Here is a 21,286-nt window from a genome sequence, read left to right as displayed (position 1 = left end):
ACCACACATGAAAAAAACCAGCCCCCCATTCCCTCAGGATGCCTGTAGGGCTGGGGCACCCCAAGGGGAGGCAGCTTGGGTGCCTGCAGGATGGTTTGCAGGGACAGAGACACCAGCAGCCCCTGCTTTGGGGCACGTGCCCAGGTAGAAATGAGTACTGGTGCCACTGTCCTGTCCTGCAGGCGGGCTCTGCCAGTGCAGGGCACTCACCAGGCTTGGTGGGCTGGCAAGGGGAGCGCTTGCGGCGGCGAGCCCGGCGGTAGGTGCAGTCATACTCCTCGCTGAGGGGCGAGCGGGGAACGCTGTCTGCCTGAGGAACGAGAGGGGCTGGTCATCAGGGAAAGGATGTCGTGTCCCATCCATGCGTGCCGTGGCGCCTACAGCCCTTCCCATGTTCTCTGAAGGGGAAGCTACCCCTGTCTCTTCACCACTGCCCTGTCCCACCCTGGACTGGTTTCAGAGCTCAAGGGATTCCTGAAGCTGTCCTTGCTGCTCTGAGACTGAGGTAAATGTGTCAGGGCCATGGCGGGGGGGAAGGAGCACCCTGAGACGTGGTAGGACATCCCAGACTGGGACAGGACATGGAGGGAATTTTACTTTCTTGTCAATATTTCAGGTCTCTGAAAAAAAATGTCAGGAAAGGGCAAAGTTCAGTCACGCACTATAAAAGTAGACGTGTCCTGCTGTGGGGGAATCATAGGAGTTTCCCAGGGAAACTCCCTGGAGAGTGCCCTGGGAAATGTGGCTGTTGCTCCTCCTGACATCCTTGCTTCAGCCCTCCCACTTGCCAAATTTAAGCACTGACCACATTTGCTCCCTGGGGCAGCCCTGGCACTCACGTCTCGTAGGTTGAAGGTGATCTCTAGGTTGCTCCAGAAGTTGTCAGAGAAGGCTGGGTACATGTCCAAGACCTCCAGCAGGTCCTCGCGCTGGATCTTGTGCAAATCGCAGTAGGTCAGGGCCCTCACGTCGGCGTTGGACTTCCCTGGGCGGGCGTAGAGGCTGATGGGCTCCCCAAAGATGTCATTCTTCCCTGTGTCAAGAGACAGCTCATTATGGAGACGTGGGCACTCACTACTGCTCCAGCTATTCTGGTCCAGCATCCCTTACTTTGGGCTTTGTGAACAAGGGGATCCCCAGAAACCCCAGCCCTGACTGTGTGTGCTGGGGATAACACTGTGAAAGCCACCAGTGATGGTGACACCAAGCCAGGGCAGTGGGTCATCAGTGATGGCTGGAGACTGCTGAGACATGCCCTGCTCTCCTCACTCCTTTGCAGCTTTCCCCTGCCATCTCCCAGGGATCCTCCTTTCCCTGTCCACCGGCATGGGGACCCATCAGATGCTGAGGAACAATCTTCCCTTCCCCAGTATGTGGGAAAGTTCTTCACCCTCACCTGCCACCCTTCATCCATGCTCACTTCTCATCACCCTTTGCCCCTCGCCCGTCACCCCTCGCAGAAGGAAGGACTTTTTCACCTAAGATGGCCACCACAATGTCTTCCCGGAGGATCTCAATGGAACCCCGGGAGATGAAGTAGAGTGTGGTGAGGACGTCTCCGTAGTGCACCAGGGTGTCTCCAGGAGGTGCGTGAGTTGTCTTGAACTTCATGGCCAGGGCGCGCAGGCAGCCCTTGCTGGCTCCCCGGAACGCTTTGCAGTTCTGCAGCAGCGTGCGGTTCAGGTGCAGGCAGATGTCGGCCTGCAGGCAGTCAGGGAAGCCCTTCAGGACCTGTGGAGAGCCAGGGAGAGATGCCATCACGCCGCTGTCCTTGGGAGGGAATGCTGTGACAGAGCTGAGAGGCTGTATGACGCTCAGCATGAAACAATGGGGCCAAACAGGGAGACCGTGAGCCCAGAAAGCCAAAGGTGGGGACATTTTCCCATCCCTGTAAGTGTTCAAGGCCAGACTGGATGGGGCTTGGAAGAACCTGGTCTAGTGGAAGGTGTTCTTGCTCATAGCAGGGACTGAAACAGTTTGAGCTTTGAGGTGCCTTCCAACCGTAAACCATTCTGTGATTCCGTGATTTCGATCATCTTTTCATCTTCCCTTGGTGGGTCCCTGCGTGCCTGCCTGTCACTGGCTTGTACTGCTTGTGGCTGGGGACAACAGCACTCCCAAGCAATAATTAAAAGTAACTAGCTCAATCTATTTATACCCGCTGGTGGCATATCCCCTTTTTCATCTTTACACCCACTAATCTTGGATGAATGAGAGCAGAAACTGGCACAAAGAGCACAAAAACCTTAATTAAACAGCACCTGCCTGAATGCCAAGAAACAGCAGCACAGGACAGTTGTGTGCACTGACAGCTAAATATACCTGTGCAAATACCTCATGTTGAACAAAAGCTGAATCTGAAGGTGACCTCAAGGTAAAACTCACAATATGGAGAAAGCTGCTGCCACCAGTGACTCACAGTGCCAAGGTGAAAACCACCTGGGTTTGGGTTTTTTTTGGAGAGCAGCATATGGCCCTGGGGTCCTCCTTGCTGTCCTCTTTGCTCACATCCCGCTGGTGGCCAAATCTGGAACAGCCGTGCTGGGGCTGGTGAGCACGACTTGTTCCTGCCTTCAACTTGATCTCCCATGCTAGCAGAAGTGTTTCCCTGCTGGGAAATCAGGGGTGGACGAATTGATCAGGCTGTGGGGTGATTGATGAGATCACGCTGTGTCTCTGCAGCAGCCAGCAGGAATTGGTGTGAGCAGCGGCATGGCTGAGCCGCGAGCTCAGCTCTCCCTGGGGACTTGTGACCTGGCTTTGTACTAAGCCAAGAGCACCTGTGCTTGGTATGGTGGCACTGCTTCTCGTTATTGCCACTGATGTCCAGCCCAGGGTGTCGCCTCCACCTGAGAGGTTTAACCCAAAGCTCTCCCAGCAGCAAACTCCCAAATGCTGCCCAGTTGTTTCATGTGGCAGCAGCAACTTTAGAAGGAGATGCTGAATTCATACAAATCTGTGTCCTGATTCCACTCAAGATCAAATCTTAAGGAAAATAAGGAACATTAGCAGGGAATGAATGGGCTGATAACCTGCCCAGGGCCAAGAGACCAGGAATTTAGGTCTTATGTCTCTCCTTGCCTTGTCCTTTCTCATTCCTCTGCCTTGCTGCTGGCTGAGCCATCATGTCTGTGCACTGAATCCCAGGGCTGTGAGTCCAGTCCCCACCTCGACCAAGCTGCATCCTCATCCCCACGGAGCCCCGGCGCTGTCGGCACAAAGGCTCGGAGACACGGCGCCTCTCCAGCACAGCTCCGCCATTGATCCCCCCTTTGCTAACAAACAGCTGCCTCTCTGGGCTCTAATTAAAATGGATCGAGGTTTATTTAAATGCCCTCCTTTCCCTGCTGCGAGAGCAGGATGCACTTTGCTTAGCAACCGGTGGTGTGGAGAGGAGCTGGATCGATACCTGCTCCGCTCCTGTGACACCAACAGACACCAGCCTGAAAGTGCTCAGTGCCAAGAGGGACTCTGAGCTCCCCACCAAACCTGCTCTCTGGCCAAGAAATGTGCTCATGATCCTGGAAAACCTCTGGGTGGATGTGAAGGAATGGGCAGAGAAAGGAGAGAAGGAGAAAGGGGGATGCAGGAGGTGGAAATGCAGGAGGTTTATGGACAGAGTCTGTCTCCAGCCTCCCAAGTCTCCTGCCTCTATCCTGATCAAAAGCATGGAAATGTTTGGGTGGACTCAGATCTAGATGCCGTGTTGTTTAGGATAAAGTGCTGTGAGGACACAGGGCCTACCTGCCCGTACTCACCGCGTTCATGTCGATGCCATTGGTGTAGGACCAAGCATGCTGGAAATACTCCTCCAGGCGCTGGCGCAGGGGGTTGGGGATCTGGTGGAAGCGGATGAACTCCTTGACCCGCAGCATCTGCGTGTGGTAGCGTGCTGTGCCTGAGTAGAGGCGCTGGATGATGGCTGAGACGTTGCCGAAGATACTGGCATACATCAGAGCTGAAACGAGAGGGCAGGACTCAGCGGGACATGGCGAGATGCATGTCCAGCTACAGGAGACCTTGAACCAGCAGATTCCCAAAACCCATATCTACCAGGACCTGAAAACATGTATTTCTATCACCCCATCCATTTGTTTGTGCAGAAGAGGCAGAGGGAGATGCTCCAACCTCCAAAGCAGGGATGGGAACAGTGGGATGTGCGCAGGCACTCACAGCCAATGAGCATGACACAGATGGAGAAGATCTTCTCGGAATTGGTGTTGGGCGAGACATTGCCAAAGCCCACGCTGGTGAGGCTGCTGAAGGTGAAGTACAGGGCAGTGACATATTTATCCTTGATGGATGGGCCAGAGGAGAGGTCGCTGTCGTTGTAGCGCTTGCCGATCTGGTCACCCAGGTTGTCCAGCCAGCCGATCTTGTGCTCCATGTAGGGCCGCTCCACGTTGCCGATGGCGTACCAGATGCAGGCCAGCCAGTGGGCGATGAGGGCGAAGGTGCACATGAGCAGGAAGAGCACGGCTGCTCCGTACTCCGAGTACCGGTCCAGCTTCCGCGCCACGCGCACCAGGCGCAGCAACCGGGCGGTCTTCAGGAGGCCAATGAGGGTGGTGGTCTGCAGGGGAGAGGTGAGACACCTCAGGGACAAGCAAAGGATAAATATGGCATGTTCCAAAGGCACGCTCCCAGCTGAGCCGTGCTTCCTTTGAAGGATAAAAAAGCATTTCTAGAGTGTGAATCACCTTGTCCTGGAGGTGACCCCTGAACTAGGTCAGATGAGTCACAGCACAGGAAGGGCAGTTTGCCTCTGCTGATCATAAAGGCAACAAGCTTTGGGATTAGAGGTGAGCAAGTGAGAAGAGCCGAGGCCAAGTCCATGTTTCCTGATGGGTCCTCGCCTTGCCAGCCATTGCTCCCAAAAGAACTGCCTTTCACTCCCAGATGTGGAGCCTCCAGGCAGTACAGTAACTACAGGGTTATCCCACTGCCAACATTTTGAGTCTGGCTGGCAATGCACCCCCAAATTCACCCACACTGGAGTGTGGGGTCAGCCTTTCAACTGAGCCTCTAGCCTGCTCTGCTGGGTCAACCTCAACAAGGGGAGTGGATCTACTCTTAACATTTAGAGTAGGAGCTGCCTGATCCTAAAAAATGAAATCCCAGGTCCCAGCTGCTTAAAAATCTGTAAAGACACCCTTCTCCACCCTGTGACCAACTACCCCTCTGCCCATGGATTTAGCCATCCACCACTGACATCAAACTGCCCACATCCCTTTCTTTCTTTCTTTCTCATACATCTCTCCCTATCTATCCCCGCGTCCTCTCCTGTCCTGACAGACCCTGGTCTTACCTCATCGGAGCCAGAGCGGAAGATGAGCAGGTCAAAGGGGATGGCAGCCACCATGTCAATGAGGAACCACCCCTTGAAGTAATGAATGGCGATCTTGCCGGGGTGGCTCACCACCTCGTCGTTGATGTTGACGTAGGTGGTGCGGAAGTTGATGACAATGTCCACGATGAACATGATGTCCACGATGAGGTCAATGATGTTGAGCGGGTCACAGGAGTAGCTGCAGTCCCAGCGCTTCTCCTCCACCTGCTCCTCGTTGAGCAGGAAGGCGGCTGAGTAGGGCGTGAAGACGGCTGTGTAGATGACCAGCAGCAGGATGAGCCAGTCCCACACGGCCTTGAAGGGGCTGTAGTGCAGGATGGTCCATCGGTGGATGCGCGGCGCCTGCAGCTTGTACTCGGGAAGGACATCAGCGCCCAGGGACAGCACCTGCCAGGAGAGGGGTGTGAGAAGGATGCGAGACCAGGCAAGAGGCTGGATAACGCCAGGAACCAGGCAAGGGACTTCCATGTGCTGGTGGAGCATCGAGGAGCACACAATGGTTTCCTACAGCTTTTTCACCTTGGTTGGCTGCATATGTGTTTGTCCAGTTCCCACTGTGGCTGACATCAAGGTCTTGTCTGTCTCTGGTGACCACAGCACCCTTGGGGCAGCTTCCTACCTGTCTTATGGCCTTCTGACCCAGCAGAGAGGAAAGTGCCTGCTGCTGAGCCTCCTTCTGCCCTCAGCTCTGTGCCACCTGCTTGGGAGCTGCTGGGTGTCCCTGGTGCAGAGCTATGGGAACTTGGAGATGCCCTCACATGGCTGTGTCCCCCGAGGGTGACAGCATAATAGGCATCCTGCAAGCCTTGCACCACGCCTTTCTTGGCCATAGCAAGTATCCTGCCCTGGATGTCCTTCTGGCACACTTGTCCTCCAAGCAGAGGGGTAGCTTGGGCCACCTGCAGCAAAGCCTCAGGCAATGCCCAGTTCCCATCTCACCTGTGGCCACCAAGGTGCAAACGCCATCTCGCGTGGTGAGATGGTGTGAGCACCCTCCCATGCTGTCACGTGTCCCAACGGCTCGCTGCTTTCATGGGGACACTCCACAGCACTGGTGAGTTCCCCACACATCCAGGCCTGGCCCAGCTCCCCCTCCAGGACCAATGCCAGCTCCTGGTGGCTCTAAAGCCACTGTGGGGACACAACACGAGGCACTGGGTATGGGAGGGGTGGGGCTGCCCTGCTTTGAGTGCTGAGGGGCGGCGGCATGAAGGGGCTTATTTGGAGCTGGAGGCAGCTGGATCCCCTTCCTGCCCCTGTTGCTCTGTTGTCCCCCAGTATCCCTGTGGTGCTGGGACCAGTGCCAGTTGCAGAGGAGGGTGAGGGACACCTCAGTTCTCTCTCCTGGCACTGAACCCCCAGCTAAAGGGAGCTTTTTGCTGGGCTGCAAAGGAGAGGAGAGAGGAAAGAGAGGAGAGGAGAAAGGAGGATCCACATATCCCAAGGCAACTGTGATGAGCATCACCATGGCTCTGGCAACAGATCTGGAAGAAGGGTCTGATCCTTCCCGCCCTGACAGCTGTCTTGTTCAAGGGTTTCCCAAGGGCTCCTGATGCTGCCATCCAAAGCGGATCCATCCCTGTGGCCCCATCCCACAACACGCAGCCGCTCCCGCATCCCAGAGCCCCCAGCACAGCGGAGGCTCCCGCGCCCCAGAGGTGTCCCCTGCTCCTACCTGCCTGCAGCTGGCCCTGCGCCCCAGGCGGCAGCTGGCCCTCGAGGTCCGGGTGTCCACCATGGGGGCCCCCAGCCCCACGGGCCCAGGCAGCGTCCGGCAGGGCGGGCGCAGCGCTCGGGCCGTGGCATTGCCCACGCAGGCACGCAGGCACTCGGCCAGGCGGGTGGGAGACATGCGGCTGCCAAGGGCACCGGGGAGCCCGGCGCGGATTAATCAAACCCGGTCGATGCCGGGCCCCCGTGGGGACGGGAGCGCCAATGGAGCGGCGGGAGCCGTCGACGTCGGTGGTGGACGGAGAGGGGAGGGATTGGAAAAAGTGACCCAAACGCAATCGTTGTGGAGGGAATGAGGCACCGGCCGGGCTTGGGGACCGGCTGCTGTGGGGATGGTGGGGAAGGGAGCAAGGCAACACTGATAAAATGCTTGATCCCAAAACTAGGATGCACCCGGAAGGGCTGAGATGAGCTCCTTCACCTTGTGTCTGGGAAAACCAGCGGTGCTCTCACCCTCAGCAGCTGAATTCTTGTTCTGCCTTGCTGGAGGCAGCTCTGTGGGGCCAGTCCTGAATTCAGGACACCAAATACTGTTCCCTGTGTGGGGGCACCTGCCCTGCCCCTCGTCCCTGGCACCTAGCTCTTGTGGCAGAAGCAAGAACAGTTTAAGCACTCTTGCTTTCCAGGCAGGAATGAATAAAAAAAACACAGCCCCAAAGATCTGAGGCATAAAAGGGTAAAGAAACAACCCTCAGAAGAGCATCCAAACCAACACAGAGCTAGGGAGCCGCTGCAGCCTTGTTCCTCTCTGCCCCTAAGCGATGGAAGGTCACCCTTGGGTGTCCTGGATGGCCCTGGGAGTCTATGAAGGTGGCAGTGCCAGTGTTCCCCATGGGGATCCTCCTGAGTGCCCTTCCCTTTGTCCCCTTCCTCCTGCACTTACTGGCTTTAGCCACGGCTGCAGCTGGGTGCTGGCAGTGAGCGAGGGAGTGCAGAAGGGAGGAGGAGGAGGAGGAGGAGGAGGAGGAGGAGGAGGGAGCAGGGTGTGTGTGGGCTGTGGGTGTCAGAGGGGGAAGGCTCCTGTGACCCTGGCTAACCCAGGCCATTGCTCATGCCCCGTGGTGCCCCGGCACCCATCACCTTCCCAGTTGTCCCCCAGTGTCCCTTGCCTGGTGCTGGGGATAAGGGGACTGACCTGAGGTGGGGGGCCACTCCAGAATCACCAGGAGAGCCTCAAACACGAGTGGCTGCACAGGCTCAGCCCATGGTGCTGGCTGCAGGCTGGCAGTGACCCAGTGTCACTCCTAGTACACACCCTATCACAGCTCAGCCCCCCCATTCCTGTCCCCAGCACCCTCCTGCCCAGAGGGGCAGATGGGGGGACTGGGACACATTCCACCTGCAGACAGGACCCCAGCCTACTGTCACCGACCCCACAGCATCCCCACGTGCCTCCAGCTGTGCTCCAGAGCCACAGCCCTGTGAGGCTGAGCCTGGGACCTTCATTGCACTTGTGGCCTGCCCTCCCGGGCAGCTCAGTGCAGGGCCAGACCGTCCCAAACAGCTGTCTCCACTCCCTGCCCACCCGCTGGTATTTTTAGATGGTGTCTCGCCGCTGTCTCTGCCTCACCATGAATTATTTAACAGCCAGGAGCAGGGAGCTGTGGCTTGGGCGGGGTTTGTGGGGGACACTGGGGTGAGGACAGGCCTGGGAAGGGCAGATGTGGCAGGGAGGAGAGGTCCATCCTGTCCTGTCCCACCGCATCCCATCCCATCTGGAGATTGAAAGTGAAGATTGACCTCTGTGGGTGCTGCACTGCAGGGCCCTGCAGCTCCCATCACTCCACAACCAGCTCCTGAGCCCACACTGAGTGGCCAGCACCACTGTGACAGTCACCCCAGTGTGGCCATTCACTCCTGGTGTGCTCCTTGTGATGGGGACCGGGGCACGGAGGCTGCTCACTGCCCCACTGGGGAGTTCAGGGGCCAATCCTGGGTCACTGCAGTCACTCCCAGATTAGAGGGACTAATGAAGGGGACGAGCCAGGGGGAAAACAAGCCCAAGAACTGTGAAGTGGGGAGCCCACCCCCTGTGCATGGAGGCTGTGAAGTTAAAGGTTTGCTGGCACCGAGACAGAAGGAGAATCCTGCATAGCACCCCACTCTGATGGAGCAAACTCCCAAGCCTGGAGGCTTTTCTGGGGTCAGATGGCTGTGTTTTCATTAAATTTGCCCTGGGCTGCTGCTGGCAACAATGAGAAGTGCCCTTTGATGTATTTTGTACATTGAAGCTCTCCAGTGCCTCAGTTTCCCCACAGCTAGAGGAGCTCCTTACTCGGGATTGTGGGATACATCAGCATCTTTTACGCACACTGATATCCCATGGGATGCACTATTCCATGCGTGTCCCTCTGGGTGACAGTGCACAAGTGTCCCCGGCAGTGACAGTGCAGTGCCACCTGCTGTCTCCCAGGGGATCCTGTGGCCCTCGGTGTGCTGACACCAGGACAGGTCCTTGGCTGGGCACCTCGGGGCCAGCGGTGCCCCAGGGGCTCCATTCCCAGCGCTGGGGGGCAGGAACAGTGGCCAGATCTCCCCACAAAAGCCACATGCACGCACAGACATGCAAACACGTGTCCCCTTCAAGGCCACCATCACGAGGAGTTCCTGCTGGTGTTTCCCCAGCCACAAATTGCCAGAAATACTCATTTAGGGGACTGAAACGAGAATTTCAGCCATTCAGAGGAAGGCATGACCAAACATAGGGATACTGGCATTTCCTGGGGTGGAATCTCCAGGTGTCACTGCCCTCTCTGCTTCTCTCCCCCGAAAGCCACCAGAGTGCTTGTGACAGTCCCCCAGCAGCAACACCAGCACCCCGTCACTGCCTTGGTGGCATCTCGTGGCCTCCATACCTGTGTGACCTTCTCGGTGACGTTCTGGGTGCGCTCCATCACCTTGTGGGGAGCAATTATCTCAATCTCTGTGGTGGAGCCCGAGCGGTGCTTCTCCAGGTTGAACTCCACGAAGTTGAGCGTGAACTGGGGGATCTGGCTGATGGTCCGGTACTTCATGAGGTCCGAGTCCGACGTGGAGTTCGGGGGGTTGGGTTTGACGTGGGAAGCCTCTGAAAGAGGATGGAGAGGAGCACTGAGAAGGGCAGTGTGAGCAGGAACAGATCCCCAGAGCCCTGACCTTGTGTGGGACCTCCAGGAGCTGGGGACCACCACAAGGTGCCACCAAAAGGTGCCAAAATCTGCTCGGCCATAAAGGCTTGACTTCTTCAGGCTGGTTCAGATGTGGGATGCGCAGCCTGGCTGTTTTTCCCACACATCACCCATCTTTTCATCATTAAACCTCCTGCAGGAGGCTCGGAGCAGCTGCCAAAACACAGAGACACTCAGTGTCCTTTGCTACCCCTGATAACTGTAGTGGGGTGGAGACCAACCCACTGAGATTCATCAGGGAGAGATGCCAAAACTGGCATGAAAACAGACAGGAGGAGGTCGTTCTCCTCCACCCTTTGCCTGACAAACATAGCTCCTGAGCTGCTGCCTTGGTTTTTGGCCACCAAACTGAACCAGGAGTCGGATGTATCCTCCACCCCCAGCTCCAGGTAGGGAGGTCAGAGCTTTCTCTGGAAGAAGAGCTGTAGTGGGGGTGGATCCTGATATTTCTCCCTGGGCCCCTGCCTCTGGGTCACCCTAGAGCAGGACCAGGGAGGAAACTGTGTAGGTGGTCATTTCATGGTCAGGCTTGTGGCAACGTGTTGTCATGAGTGAGAGCCTGTACCCAGACCCAGAGCTCCAGGAAGATCCCCAGGCACTGTACTCAGTGTGTACCAACCTTTCCATCTCCTACAGGCAGGGCAGGGTTGTATTTTCAATTTTTTACCCCTTCTAACCCTTGCACTGTGACGTTGACCCAAGTGGTGGTGTGGGCAGGAGGTGTCTGAAGACGTTGTGAAGGTGCCCATTTAGCACCAGCTATCCTCTGCCACCCTTCTCCCTGCTCATGCCCCTTCCCTCCCTCTACATCGTGTCTCCTCCTGAGGGTCTGTAACCTGTGACTGTTGGAGGATCATGAACCCCCAGCCCATTTTTCCAGCCAGATTCCACAGATTGATCTCTCTCATCCCCAGTTGAGAGCCTTCTCTTTCTTGACCTCCATCAAATTTGTCCTCATCACTCTCATGAGAACCAGAGGTCTGGACGTGGATAGCATGATGATGATGATGATGATGATCCCTCTAGCCCTTCAGAGTGGCCTGGCCGGTGTCTCACCCACCTCCAACACATGGACACAGCTCACACTGCACATGCCTGCAGAGCCCTTCCCTCCCTCCAGGGAAGGTGGGATGGCATCGGGATGCCCCTTGTGTGGGGCAGCCAAATGCAACCTCATACGGTCTCACATCTCACACGCAAACCATGGATGGCTCTACCTACAGAGCAGGACCTGCCTGTGCAGGGAATCACATGGAGACCAGTGGGTTTTGGGGAGACGACCCAGGTGATCTCCACTTTGCAGAGGGAAAAGAGACCGAGACCTCCCCCCCGAGATGTGCTGAGGCCATCGCCAGAACCCTGACTCCCGCAGTAGAACCGACAGCTCCGGGGTTTTCCCTACCTGAGTTTGCCCTCCTTTCCCTGAATTTTCTCTGGAACTCAGACCTCGCAGCCTCAAAGTTGTCCAAGGAGGAGACCCTGCGGAGGCTGTGGAAGCTGCCCCCAGGGCGAGACCGAAAGAAACCCCATGCGGGGTGTGGGCCCAGCACGGGAGGCTCTTGTTTCGGGGACGAGTGTTGTAGGGTGGGGTCGGCCTCCAGGCTTGGCCTCCGCTCCTTTTCCAGGAGGGATTCGGTCTCTGACTGCATACAGTTTTCCTTGGGCGATGTCTTCAAGTCCCTCAAAATCAGGGAGTCACCACCAGGCTTTAAGACAGCCAGGAGAAAGCGTTGTATTAGAAGGAGTCCCCGCGTGCTGTGGGGGAAGGTGAGGGAGCCGGGGTAGGTAAGAGGAGAGGCAGAGGGCTGGGAAGCACTGCAGTTCCTGAGGTCATCTCCAGCCTGGACCAGGACCTGCTTTGGAGTGGGGCGACCAAGCCCCTGGGGACTTGGCAGCTCCTGCCTCCTACCAGCTCCCGCCGGAGGCTGGGGGGCCGCGGGGAGGTTTGCGAGGCGATGCTGCACAGGTGGAAGCAGGTGAGAGCAAGAGAAGAGGAGACCTAGGGACAGGCTTGCCTGGAGTACCTGCTGTGCCATGCTGAGATGTCCCTGTGTCCCACCACTGGGGCTGCCCTTCCCTCCCCTGCTGCAAGAGCTCAGGCCACCAGCGAGGGTCAGCACCCAGGCCCTGTGCTGGTGTTTATGGGGGAGGATGTGCTCTGCACCAGGAAGCACTGGAGGAGCTGCTGGGTTTGTAAATTGGGCCATATTGCTCCTCCTCCTACAGCCACCGTAAACCACGGCTAAACCTTTTTCTCTGGAGACCTGAAGAGTTTCCAGACTTTAATTTCTGCAATGGGGTGTGCAAAGCAATCACCTTCTGGAGTAGAAACCCATGAGAATATGCACCTCCAGTAATACCCACGGGAGGAACTGTGGCACTTGCCACCATCCCTAAGGCCCTTTAGGGCAGGTTTTAGGATGGGGTGCCTGGAGAGGCTGGCTGCTGGCTGGCCCTGCATCTCTGGGCTGTGGCCACTTGACCAAGCTCCAGAGAAGTGGTGCATCATCAGGTTGGCCTCAATGCACATTTTCCATTCCACACTCCATTCCATTTCCACTCCACACTGCAGTGCCCTGTGCAGCTCCAGCCATGGGGTACCCAGAGCTTTTAGCAGTGCTGGTGCCTATGGGAATGATGTACCCAAAGCATCTGATAACCCTACACACATCTTCAACCTACCATAAGCACAACCTCTGAGAAGACAGGAGCCCTCCATCTCACTATATCTATGATGTGGGGAAGCAGATTTATCCAGGCTGCCTGGATACACCCAGCACAGCCAGACCCTGGCACCCGGGGAGCAAAAGCCTCCTGCTCACAGTCTTGAGCTGCAGCATTTCAGAAAACAGCAGGTCTTTGACTGGAGGTACCCTGAGCACTGTTGACAGTCAGGAAGCCACCAAGAACAGCAATCTCTAAACAGGCCCCACCAACAGATTTCAAGGTTGGTGACAGCATCACCTTCCATCATGGGAAGTACAATCTTTGCTGGAGGGCTGAGAAGCTGGACCTGCCTGTTCTGCCTGGTCCCTGCCAGGAAAACATGGGGAAATGAGCCTGCCAGTCCTTGCTCAGAGCACACCTGATCCATGCTCCTACAGCCTGTCCCCTCCTTGAGGTGGGGACAGCTCCCTGGAGCTCCACCATCCTGGACAACTTGGAGTATGGAGGCAGACCTTCCTCCCCGCTTTGGCACATCTCCCGCTCCCCCCTCGAGCCACGGGATGTGCAGAGCAGCAGGGTGGAGCTGCAGCCCCCACGGCCAAAGCACCGCGCTCGCTGCCAGCCTCAGCAGGGCCAGCGCCCGGCCCTGCCGCCAGAGATGGCCCGAGCCACAGCAGCCAAGGGGGACTGGGATGGGGACAGCGAGGAGGAGCGCTGGGACCTGGCCTGAGGCGTGGGCTGATATCAGACAAAGGCTACGGTTACCTTTCCATAGTCAATGGCTACTCCATCAAACTCACTGGTGGGCAGAGATTTCCGCTGGATTTTGAGGCGCCGCAGGGACGGGAGACTAAACTTCAAACTCCTACCTTCACCTTGTTAAAAAGAAAAACAAAACACAAGAGAGAAAGATGTGACCTAGCTGCATGTGATGGCTGGAGTGAGGCGGGACAGGGGAGAGGCTACGGAGAATTTTGGGTGGCTTTGGGGGACGCACATGCTGTGTGGCCCTTCCTCCTCCAAAGCACTGGCTATTCCCGTGCCATCGCAGTGCCACGTGCTCAAGGCAGGCCCTGATCTGGCAGCGAGCTCCTCTGAGCTAGAGAAGAGTTCCCTACAACTGTGGATGTGAGATGGGAAAGGTGCAGAGCATCCCTAAGCCAATTAAAGAGGTTAAAGCCAATTAAGGGATTTGGTCCCAGAGGAAATCGAGCCTCTAAATCTCCTTGGTGGAACTTCAGGGGAAAAAACCCCACACAATAGAGATGGTAATTTAGAAAGGCATAGAAAGAAAAGTAGTTCTAACAATTTTATTCCTGGATTTGTTTTGAATTTTCAGTGAGGGAATTTGGACCACAAAAACAGGATCCCTTTCTGGCATCACAGGGGACCAGGAGACCACCTCACGGGGGACTGGAGCTGGGACAAGGGCAGCCAGGGCTGCTAGGAGCAGGAGAGGAAGAACCCAGATCTGGAGAGGGCCCAATGCCCCTGGTTGTGACGCTCAATGCAAAGTCACTTGTCCTCTTCCAGAGGAAACCATGGTCACTCGCTACTGCAGAACTTGTGTGAGCAGCTAGGTTCACACCCTCAGGGCCAGGGTCAGCCCTGAAGCTCATCCAGCAGCACCAGCTCTGCTCCCTAACTGCATGAAAGGGGGCCTAAATCCTGGGGCGCGTGGGATGTGGCACGAGCTCCACAAAGACATTGTCCCCTGGGAAAAAGCAGCACGTTGAGGAGCTCTTTGGTTTTGGCAAGATTAGCTTCCCTCATCCAGCCCCAAAACACCACTGAGCTGCTTGGGCCGGGTCCCAGCCTGCCCAGAAATGCCCCTGCCAATGGGGTACCACATGGGCACCCTCTGCTCACCCCATCCCCACTGCCTAGAGCAGCTTTTCAGCTGGAAGAAGCACAGCATCCAACTTTCCCTGCACACCAGTGAGCTGGTGACCAGCAACGCAGCCACCTGTGGCTGTGCAACGAAAGACTGAGTCAGAAAACCTGTGCACAAGAGCCTGATCTGGATGGGCACCAGCAGCTCTGGCCTTTCCACACCCCCTGGCACTGGAGTGGGAAACCCAAGAAACACAACATCCCTTGGGATGCTCAACACAACATCCAACGTGCAGGGAAGTGACAGGTGCTCTGGATTTGGGTGCCTGCTGCCAAAGGTATGCCTTTGGGTGGGATGGGATATGGGTGCATCGTATGTTGAGACATTCTGAGAGCTGGTGGGGCTGCAAAGCAACACTGGTGCTGGAATTTAGGATTTCCTCAGCAGGTCATGCAGAGAGGGTAGCTGGTACTGAAGCAATCCATCAGGAATATGAATCCCATCACTTCACAGACCTACGAGCACATGCACAGTTCTCTGTCCATTCACTCACACATCCACGAGTGCACGTCTGCCCTGAGCACACACAAACCCATACAAACAGACACCTGAGTGCTCCAGGATATGGATATGCACCAAGCAGGAATGCACTGAGGCTCACACACTCCAGTTCCATGGCCATTGTCCCCATGGCTCCTGCTGCGGCCCTGGCTCTGATCCTGCTGTGCCACAGGGGGACAGACCCATGTTGCTCCCACAGCTTTATTTTGAGGTGTGCCCAAAGCCTCCCAACAGCACCCCTAGGGAATGTCATCATGGAGGCAGAGGTGGGGTTATTTCCTGACTCCAGCAGAGGTGACCAGTGCTGAGGGCTGTATGCAAGGAGGACATTTAGAAGTCACAGCTCTTTTGTCAGGTCTAACATCTGCATCCCTGATTATCCACATCCCCTCAAGAGCCTCACCACAGCTTCCCTTTGATCCAGTCTTCCCAAAAAAGGGAATTTGAATTTTCCACCGTCTCCAAAACCCTAGAATGAGCCTAGGAGAGCAGGGAATAGCCTGAAGCTGGGGCAGTGCAGCCATCCTTGGGCCATTGGCCTGCAGTGACACCTCCACAGCACAGCCATGCTGTTGGTGACACCAAAAGTCCCCTGGCCCTGTTGGTGACCCCGCACACAGGTCCTGCCCCACACCAGCACCTCCAGCCCAAGCCAGTGCTAAATATGGAAAAGATCCAGCAATGCAGGGGGGTTCATGGAGGGGACTCCACAGCTCCACTTCCAGCGAGACCTCCTCTCAAAAATGCACCCTCCCACGCAGAGGGTCAGTCCCCAGCCCTGTTCCCCAGGTCTCTGGCATTTTGGAAGTGTATGTAGGCAGCTGTGAAGGCAAGGGGAGCACAGCTGGCTCAAACAGCCTTTTCCCATCCAGCTGGGGTTTGGCCGGACCAGTCCCTGAGCAGGCAGAGCTGTGCAAAAACACAAACCTCTTCCCATGCAGGATCCTGCCCAGGCACAGATGCATCCTCCAGTCCCCCCGTGCTCCCGAGCAAACCCTGGGCTGAGGGTGCTGCGCTGCTGTCCCGGCCCCAGCGCCCCCGGGCACGCACCTTTGTTCCAGCTGTGCGACAGGCGCTGGTGCAGGCTCCGCCCGGCGCTCTTGGCGATCAGCTGGGCCAGATCCTCGAAGTTGAGGATGAACATGATGACGACGCCTTCCTCGTTCTTCACAGGCACCACATCCACCAGGCAGCGGAAACACGAAGCTGCCGAGCAGAGACAGGCTCAGGGGGGCTGCTCAGGAGGCTCTGACCTCCCCCCCCCTCCAGCATCAAATACTTTTGGCAGAAAAGTGGGTTTCTGAGCACTTTGATGGGTGTAATCCCTGCTGGTGGGTGGTGGAGGATGTGGAACATGATCTGAGCCCTGGGAAAGGCCACATCCCTGAAGCATCCCAATCACACTGATCACATCTCTTTTTTCTGTCCCAGACAGTCATTTATATTAATGTACTTGAGAGCAGCAATTAAAGAGTGAGTAATTAAGAACTCAGGAAGTCCCAGGTAGTGGTTTAACCTCATTAAGCATCCTGCTTGTAATCATGCTGCAGTTAATTGCCCTGCAATCACCAGGCAGTTTTTGGGGATGGGATGCAGGCAATGGGGGTGAGCCCACGTGGGCAGCAGGACCGGGTGGGATCGGTGTGACAGTCCCCAAGGACATTCCCTAAAGGCATGGAGGGGCCAGGCACGGCCTTGTCTTGTCCCGCCATGGGGAAACTGAGGCACAAAGGGGGCACAAGGACCGGCTCAGTGTCCTGAGAGTGATGGAGGCTGTGAGGAGCATCCCAAATATGTCCATAGGGATTTCCCTGTTGGATGTCAGCTCGACCCTGTGGCTCTTCTTGTGCAGCAGCCAGGCACCAGTCTGCAATTAGAGGCAACTGAAAACACCTGCAGGTCTTTTCCAAAGCACCAAGTGAAGGATACAGGTGGTTTCCCACCTCCTTTGCCAGCTTTATTCCCACCAAATCCTCCTAAACCCCTGCCTTAGAGTATAATCACTGAGTCCCTTCCTTGAGCTGTGTGCTGCTGCTTTGGCACCGATGGGAGCGGGACCCCTGAGCCACTGTCACTGTCATGGCAAAACACCCCCAGGCACCTATCCCAAAACTCCCAGAGATGATGGAGCACGCGGGTACCATTCCAGCCGACACCAAGGAGCCGAGCCACCCCCTTGCACGGCAGCGTTCGCCCCGTGCAGGGCGCTGGTGTCGCTTTTCCCCCGCGCTCTGCCCGGCAGGGATTAGCAGCCCGGCAGGGATGCGCGGCCGGCCCGACCCGGCGCTCCCGCTCCGGCCGTGGCCGCGCTCCAGCCGGGAGGGGCATGCCGGCCTCTCTGCGTATAATTTTAAGGAGCTCAGGGCCTCCCGTAATCAGGAGCAGATGGCCGGCATCGGGCAACTTCAAAATCTGCCGTGACGTCAGGGATGTGCACATACACGGACACACACAGGCACAAGAACAGGAAAGAAATGGGGATGGTGAAACCGGTTAAAGACCCCAGCGGCCGTGATTTGCTCGCTTGTTCTTTCTTCCTCTCTCTCCCTTTCTCTCTTTCTCTTTCTCTCTTTTTCCACTGCTCACCGAAGGGAGAGGAAATCCACTTAAATGTGTGAGCTGGGGAGGAGAGAGCGGATTTTTGGCAGTGAAGCTGTTTGGGGGCTGCGTGGCACAGGTTACCTCCGTGTGGAGCAGGAGGAAGAAAGCTCTTTGCCCTCCCTTGGTCAGGATTTTTAGGGACCTTTGGATGAAGAGATGCCCTGTAAGTGATGCTGAGCGAGTGAGGTGGCACGTGCCCAGTAGGGTGACACGGTGCCATCCCCAGGATGCCACTGGTGTTGATGCTGGCACTGGTGTGTGCAGGGGCTGTGCACAGGAGAGCCCACTCACGGATGCTTTCTCCTTTGGTGTGTTAGAAAATGAGGAGGTTTTTTCCCCTGAGGGTGATTTTGAAGGATCACTGACTTCCTGGAACCCACAAGGTTCACTGGCACGGGCAGCATCAACCCCATGCTTCTCCCTGGACTGGGAATTCTGATCCAGATATCCCAGTCCTGGCTCGGGTGCTCTGCCCTCCTGCATTCCTTCACTGCCTCGTGTTTCCTTCCCAAGTTCCTCCATGGCAGTGGGAGGGCATGGGCTCTGAGCTGTTCTCAGGGATCCTAGTTCCTTGCAGGCCCTGTGTGGCACAGGAAAGGGTTAATCCCATGGCCAGTGCTGAACAGCTGAAAACTGGGCCCAGTTACATCCAGTTGGAGGGATATAAGGAGCAGCTGGGAGGTGGCTGGGGGTGGGTTTGGGTGGCAGCTGGTGCCTGGTTTGATCCTGCAAATCTGGGAGGTGCTGAGCTTGAGCAGCCCTGGCCAATGTCACTGTGAGCCCCTCACTGATCCCTTCTTAAATTAAATAAAATAGACTCTTTCTGTTGGGAGGGAACTACAGCAATAATCTAGTCTAACTGCCTGGCCAATTCAGGGTTGGCCAAAAGTTAATCTCCCTCCAAAACCAGGGCAATCACCCCAAAAGTGGCCCCAACAGGCACAGCCCTGCATGCCAGGAACTCAGCGCCTTGCTCAGACCCACGTTGCACGGCATGGAGGTGTCAAGGGAATGAGGGAGTGTCAGGGTCAGGGATGGGAGCAGCAGATTCCCTTGAGCCTGGCCCAAAGACAGGGCATTTCCCCAGGATTTGAGGTCTGTGCAGCTGTGATTTGGGGTACTCCCAGCTCTGTGGAGAGGCTGCAGCTGGGAGAGCCGTGTCACTCTCTGCCGTGACTCAGTTTCCCAGTTTCCCCTCAGTTTCCCTATTTTTTTTCCCTGGGCTCTGCTGAATGCTGAGTCTCCTCATCCTTCTTCCCAAAAACCAGGCACACCAGACCTGCTGTAGCACCAGTGGGCTGAGCCAGCCCCAGGAGGCACCTCAGGCCTGCCCTCCCATCCTTGTTCCTCGAGCCACTGTCCCCATCCATCTGACTGTCTCTTCCCTTCAGCTGTTCAGCTAATCTGTCTCCATCAATCTAATTTTATCCAGCCACCAAATGATCTCTTGGAGGAGCCCTGGGGGGGATTCACAACCTGCCTGTGCTCTGTGGCCACCAGCATCGGGGTGCCCGTGCCTGTCTGGGGTGAAGCCCAGCCTGGGGGCTGCAGACAGGGCTTGGCAGGTGGGGTATGACACGGATGCTGGTTTGAAGGGTCCCACAGCCAATGTGGTGGGCTTGTAGGGGCTGGAAAAACCAGCCCATTCCCTAAACTTCTGTTTGATCTTGCAGCACCCAGCCCAGCTCCCCCAAGCTGAGCGAGTGCCTGGAGGTCTGTGCTTTCTGACCCACCGTGTCTTCTGACCTTGATAAAAGGCAACACTTAATAACATTAAAAATGTCATTGTTGGGGGGCCCTCCCTCCCTCCCTGTGCCTCTTATCCCCCGCAGGCACCGGTGGTTAATGCATTTGTCAGTATCATCAGTATTAAACTAATCAACAGGACACGGGGGTTTCCGAGAGCCGGACACAAGCCAGTATTGTTATGAATATTAAAAAACCAGCTATTAATCTGTGCCTGGAGCTCTTAGCCAGGCCTGCCCTCCCCCCGGCCAGGAGATTTAATCTGCAGGGTCTCATGGCAGAGTGGCTAAATCTATAGTGGTATTATATAAAGGAGCAGAGGAGAGGGGCTGGGAAGGGCACGGAGGGGATGGGGACAGCGAGGGGAACGGAGCTGGGCTCTGGGGATGGCTGGCACGCCCAGAGAGAAGCCTGGAGGACCAAGCCGTGCTCCCATCCTGGGATGAATCAGTGTCAGGGCTGGGTAGAACTTCAAAGGGAAGTGCAGATTGCTGGGAGGGCCTAAAGCAAATCCCTGAGGTGGGATGGAAAAAAATGGAGATAGAGTCTGAGCTAGTGGGAGACTGGTCACTCTTGGGACCCGGGGTGAGCCCCTGCAGGTCTGCATCCCCCTGTACAGGGAGGGAATGTGCAACACAGGGTCTGCCCTGGCCCCTATCCCCACACCCAGACAGGGCATCAGGAGACTAAAACCTGCCAGGACACCAGGCCAGCAAAAATGACCTTATTAAGTAAAATCAGTGGGAAAGAAGTTCCCCTGTGCAGTGAGGAAGGGCAGGGATTTGTGTGCTTAGAGGCCTTGCTGGCTGGAAGCAGCAGTGGAGAAGGAAAATCAGGAGTGTCAGCTGGCTGAGGGTACCCACCAAAATGTTGCCACAAGAAAGATCCAAGCCTAGCAGGGTGCTTTTGGGTGCAGGTGGAAGGATGCTCTGATCCCCAGGAGCCAAAAGGGGTCCTGGATCAATACAGGGGTTGGCAAAATGCATCTTAAGCTCCTCTGCAAGTGAAGTGAGTGGCCCTCAGTCCTTCCCCTGCTAAATCCCACTGGCTGCAGGAATCAGTCCACCTTAGAGCAGGGCTGTGGGGCCAAAGCTGCAGTGCTGACAGTGTTTCCTGGGGCCATCCAGCCATCCCAGGGCCCTGTTCCCACGGCACATGGGGCCCCCTCCCACTGGGGATGCAACAGTCCTTAAGGATGAGGATGGAGAGCTTGGGGTGGCAATCAGGGACTCTGCCAGGGCAGGGATCTCAGGAGAAAGCCCGCTCCAGGCAGCATTCTTAGAGGTGTTGGGGATGATCTGGGACTGTCCTTTTGTTCATGGGACACCAGGTTCAAGCAAAAAGCATCTGTGGAGCAGCAGAGGATGGAAAATGAGTCTCTTCCAGCTCTGTGCCCTGGTCAGACTGGCCCTGGGGGGCAGTGGGGGTGCCTGGAGCTGCAGCCGTGCCAGGGATGGCAGGATTGGCTCAGCAGTGCAGGATCGCTGGGACCAGAGCTTTTGCCGTTGTGAGGAGGGATGTTTATAAAGTTCCCATCTGGAGCTGGGCTCTGGTGTCCATCCCTTTCCCGAGGTCACAGACTGACCCTTAAAGCAAACAGCAAGCAGCAAACAGCCCTGGCTTGGCATA

General features: G+C 56.5%; 1 protein-coding gene across 5 annotated transcripts in view; it reads right to left on the bottom strand.

Annotated features, from left to right (window-relative positions):
- The window catches only part of KCNH6 (potassium voltage-gated channel subfamily H member 6), a 33,893-nt gene that overhangs the window by 4,948 nt on the left and 7,659 nt on the right, over nucleotides 1-21,286 (bottom strand). For 2 of the 5 annotated variants that reach the window (XM_038163286.1, XM_038163287.1), the window contains exons 3-12: nucleotides 16,361-16,516; nucleotides 13,681-13,790; nucleotides 11,651-11,954; nucleotides 9,937-10,148; nucleotides 5,309-5,737; nucleotides 4,174-4,573; nucleotides 3,759-3,958; nucleotides 1,479-1,731; nucleotides 840-1,033; nucleotides 211-310 (exon numbers count right to left, since the gene is read on the bottom strand). In XM_038163286.1, coding sequence (XP_038019214.1) covers nucleotides 211-310; nucleotides 840-1,033; nucleotides 1,479-1,731; nucleotides 3,759-3,958; nucleotides 4,174-4,573; nucleotides 5,309-5,737; nucleotides 9,937-10,148; nucleotides 11,651-11,954; nucleotides 13,681-13,790; nucleotides 16,361-16,516 — 2,358 coding nt within the window. Of the gene's footprint in view, nucleotides 1-210; nucleotides 311-839; nucleotides 1,034-1,478; nucleotides 1,732-3,758; nucleotides 3,959-4,173; nucleotides 4,574-5,308; nucleotides 5,738-7,025; nucleotides 7,983-9,936; nucleotides 10,149-11,650; nucleotides 11,955-13,680; nucleotides 13,791-16,360; nucleotides 16,517-21,286 lie in introns of those variants that run through there. The other 3 variants (XM_038163289.1, XM_038163290.1, XM_038163291.1) reach the window with 2 other exon arrangements.

The sequence above is a fragment of the Motacilla alba genome, chromosome 27, assembly GCF_015832195.1.
Source record: "Motacilla alba alba isolate MOTALB_02 chromosome 27, Motacilla_alba_V1.0_pri, whole genome shotgun sequence".
NCBI classification, from domain to species: domain Eukaryota; kingdom Metazoa; phylum Chordata; class Aves; order Passeriformes; family Motacillidae; genus Motacilla; species Motacilla alba.
This window is presented reverse-complemented; position numbering and strand designations above follow the sequence as displayed.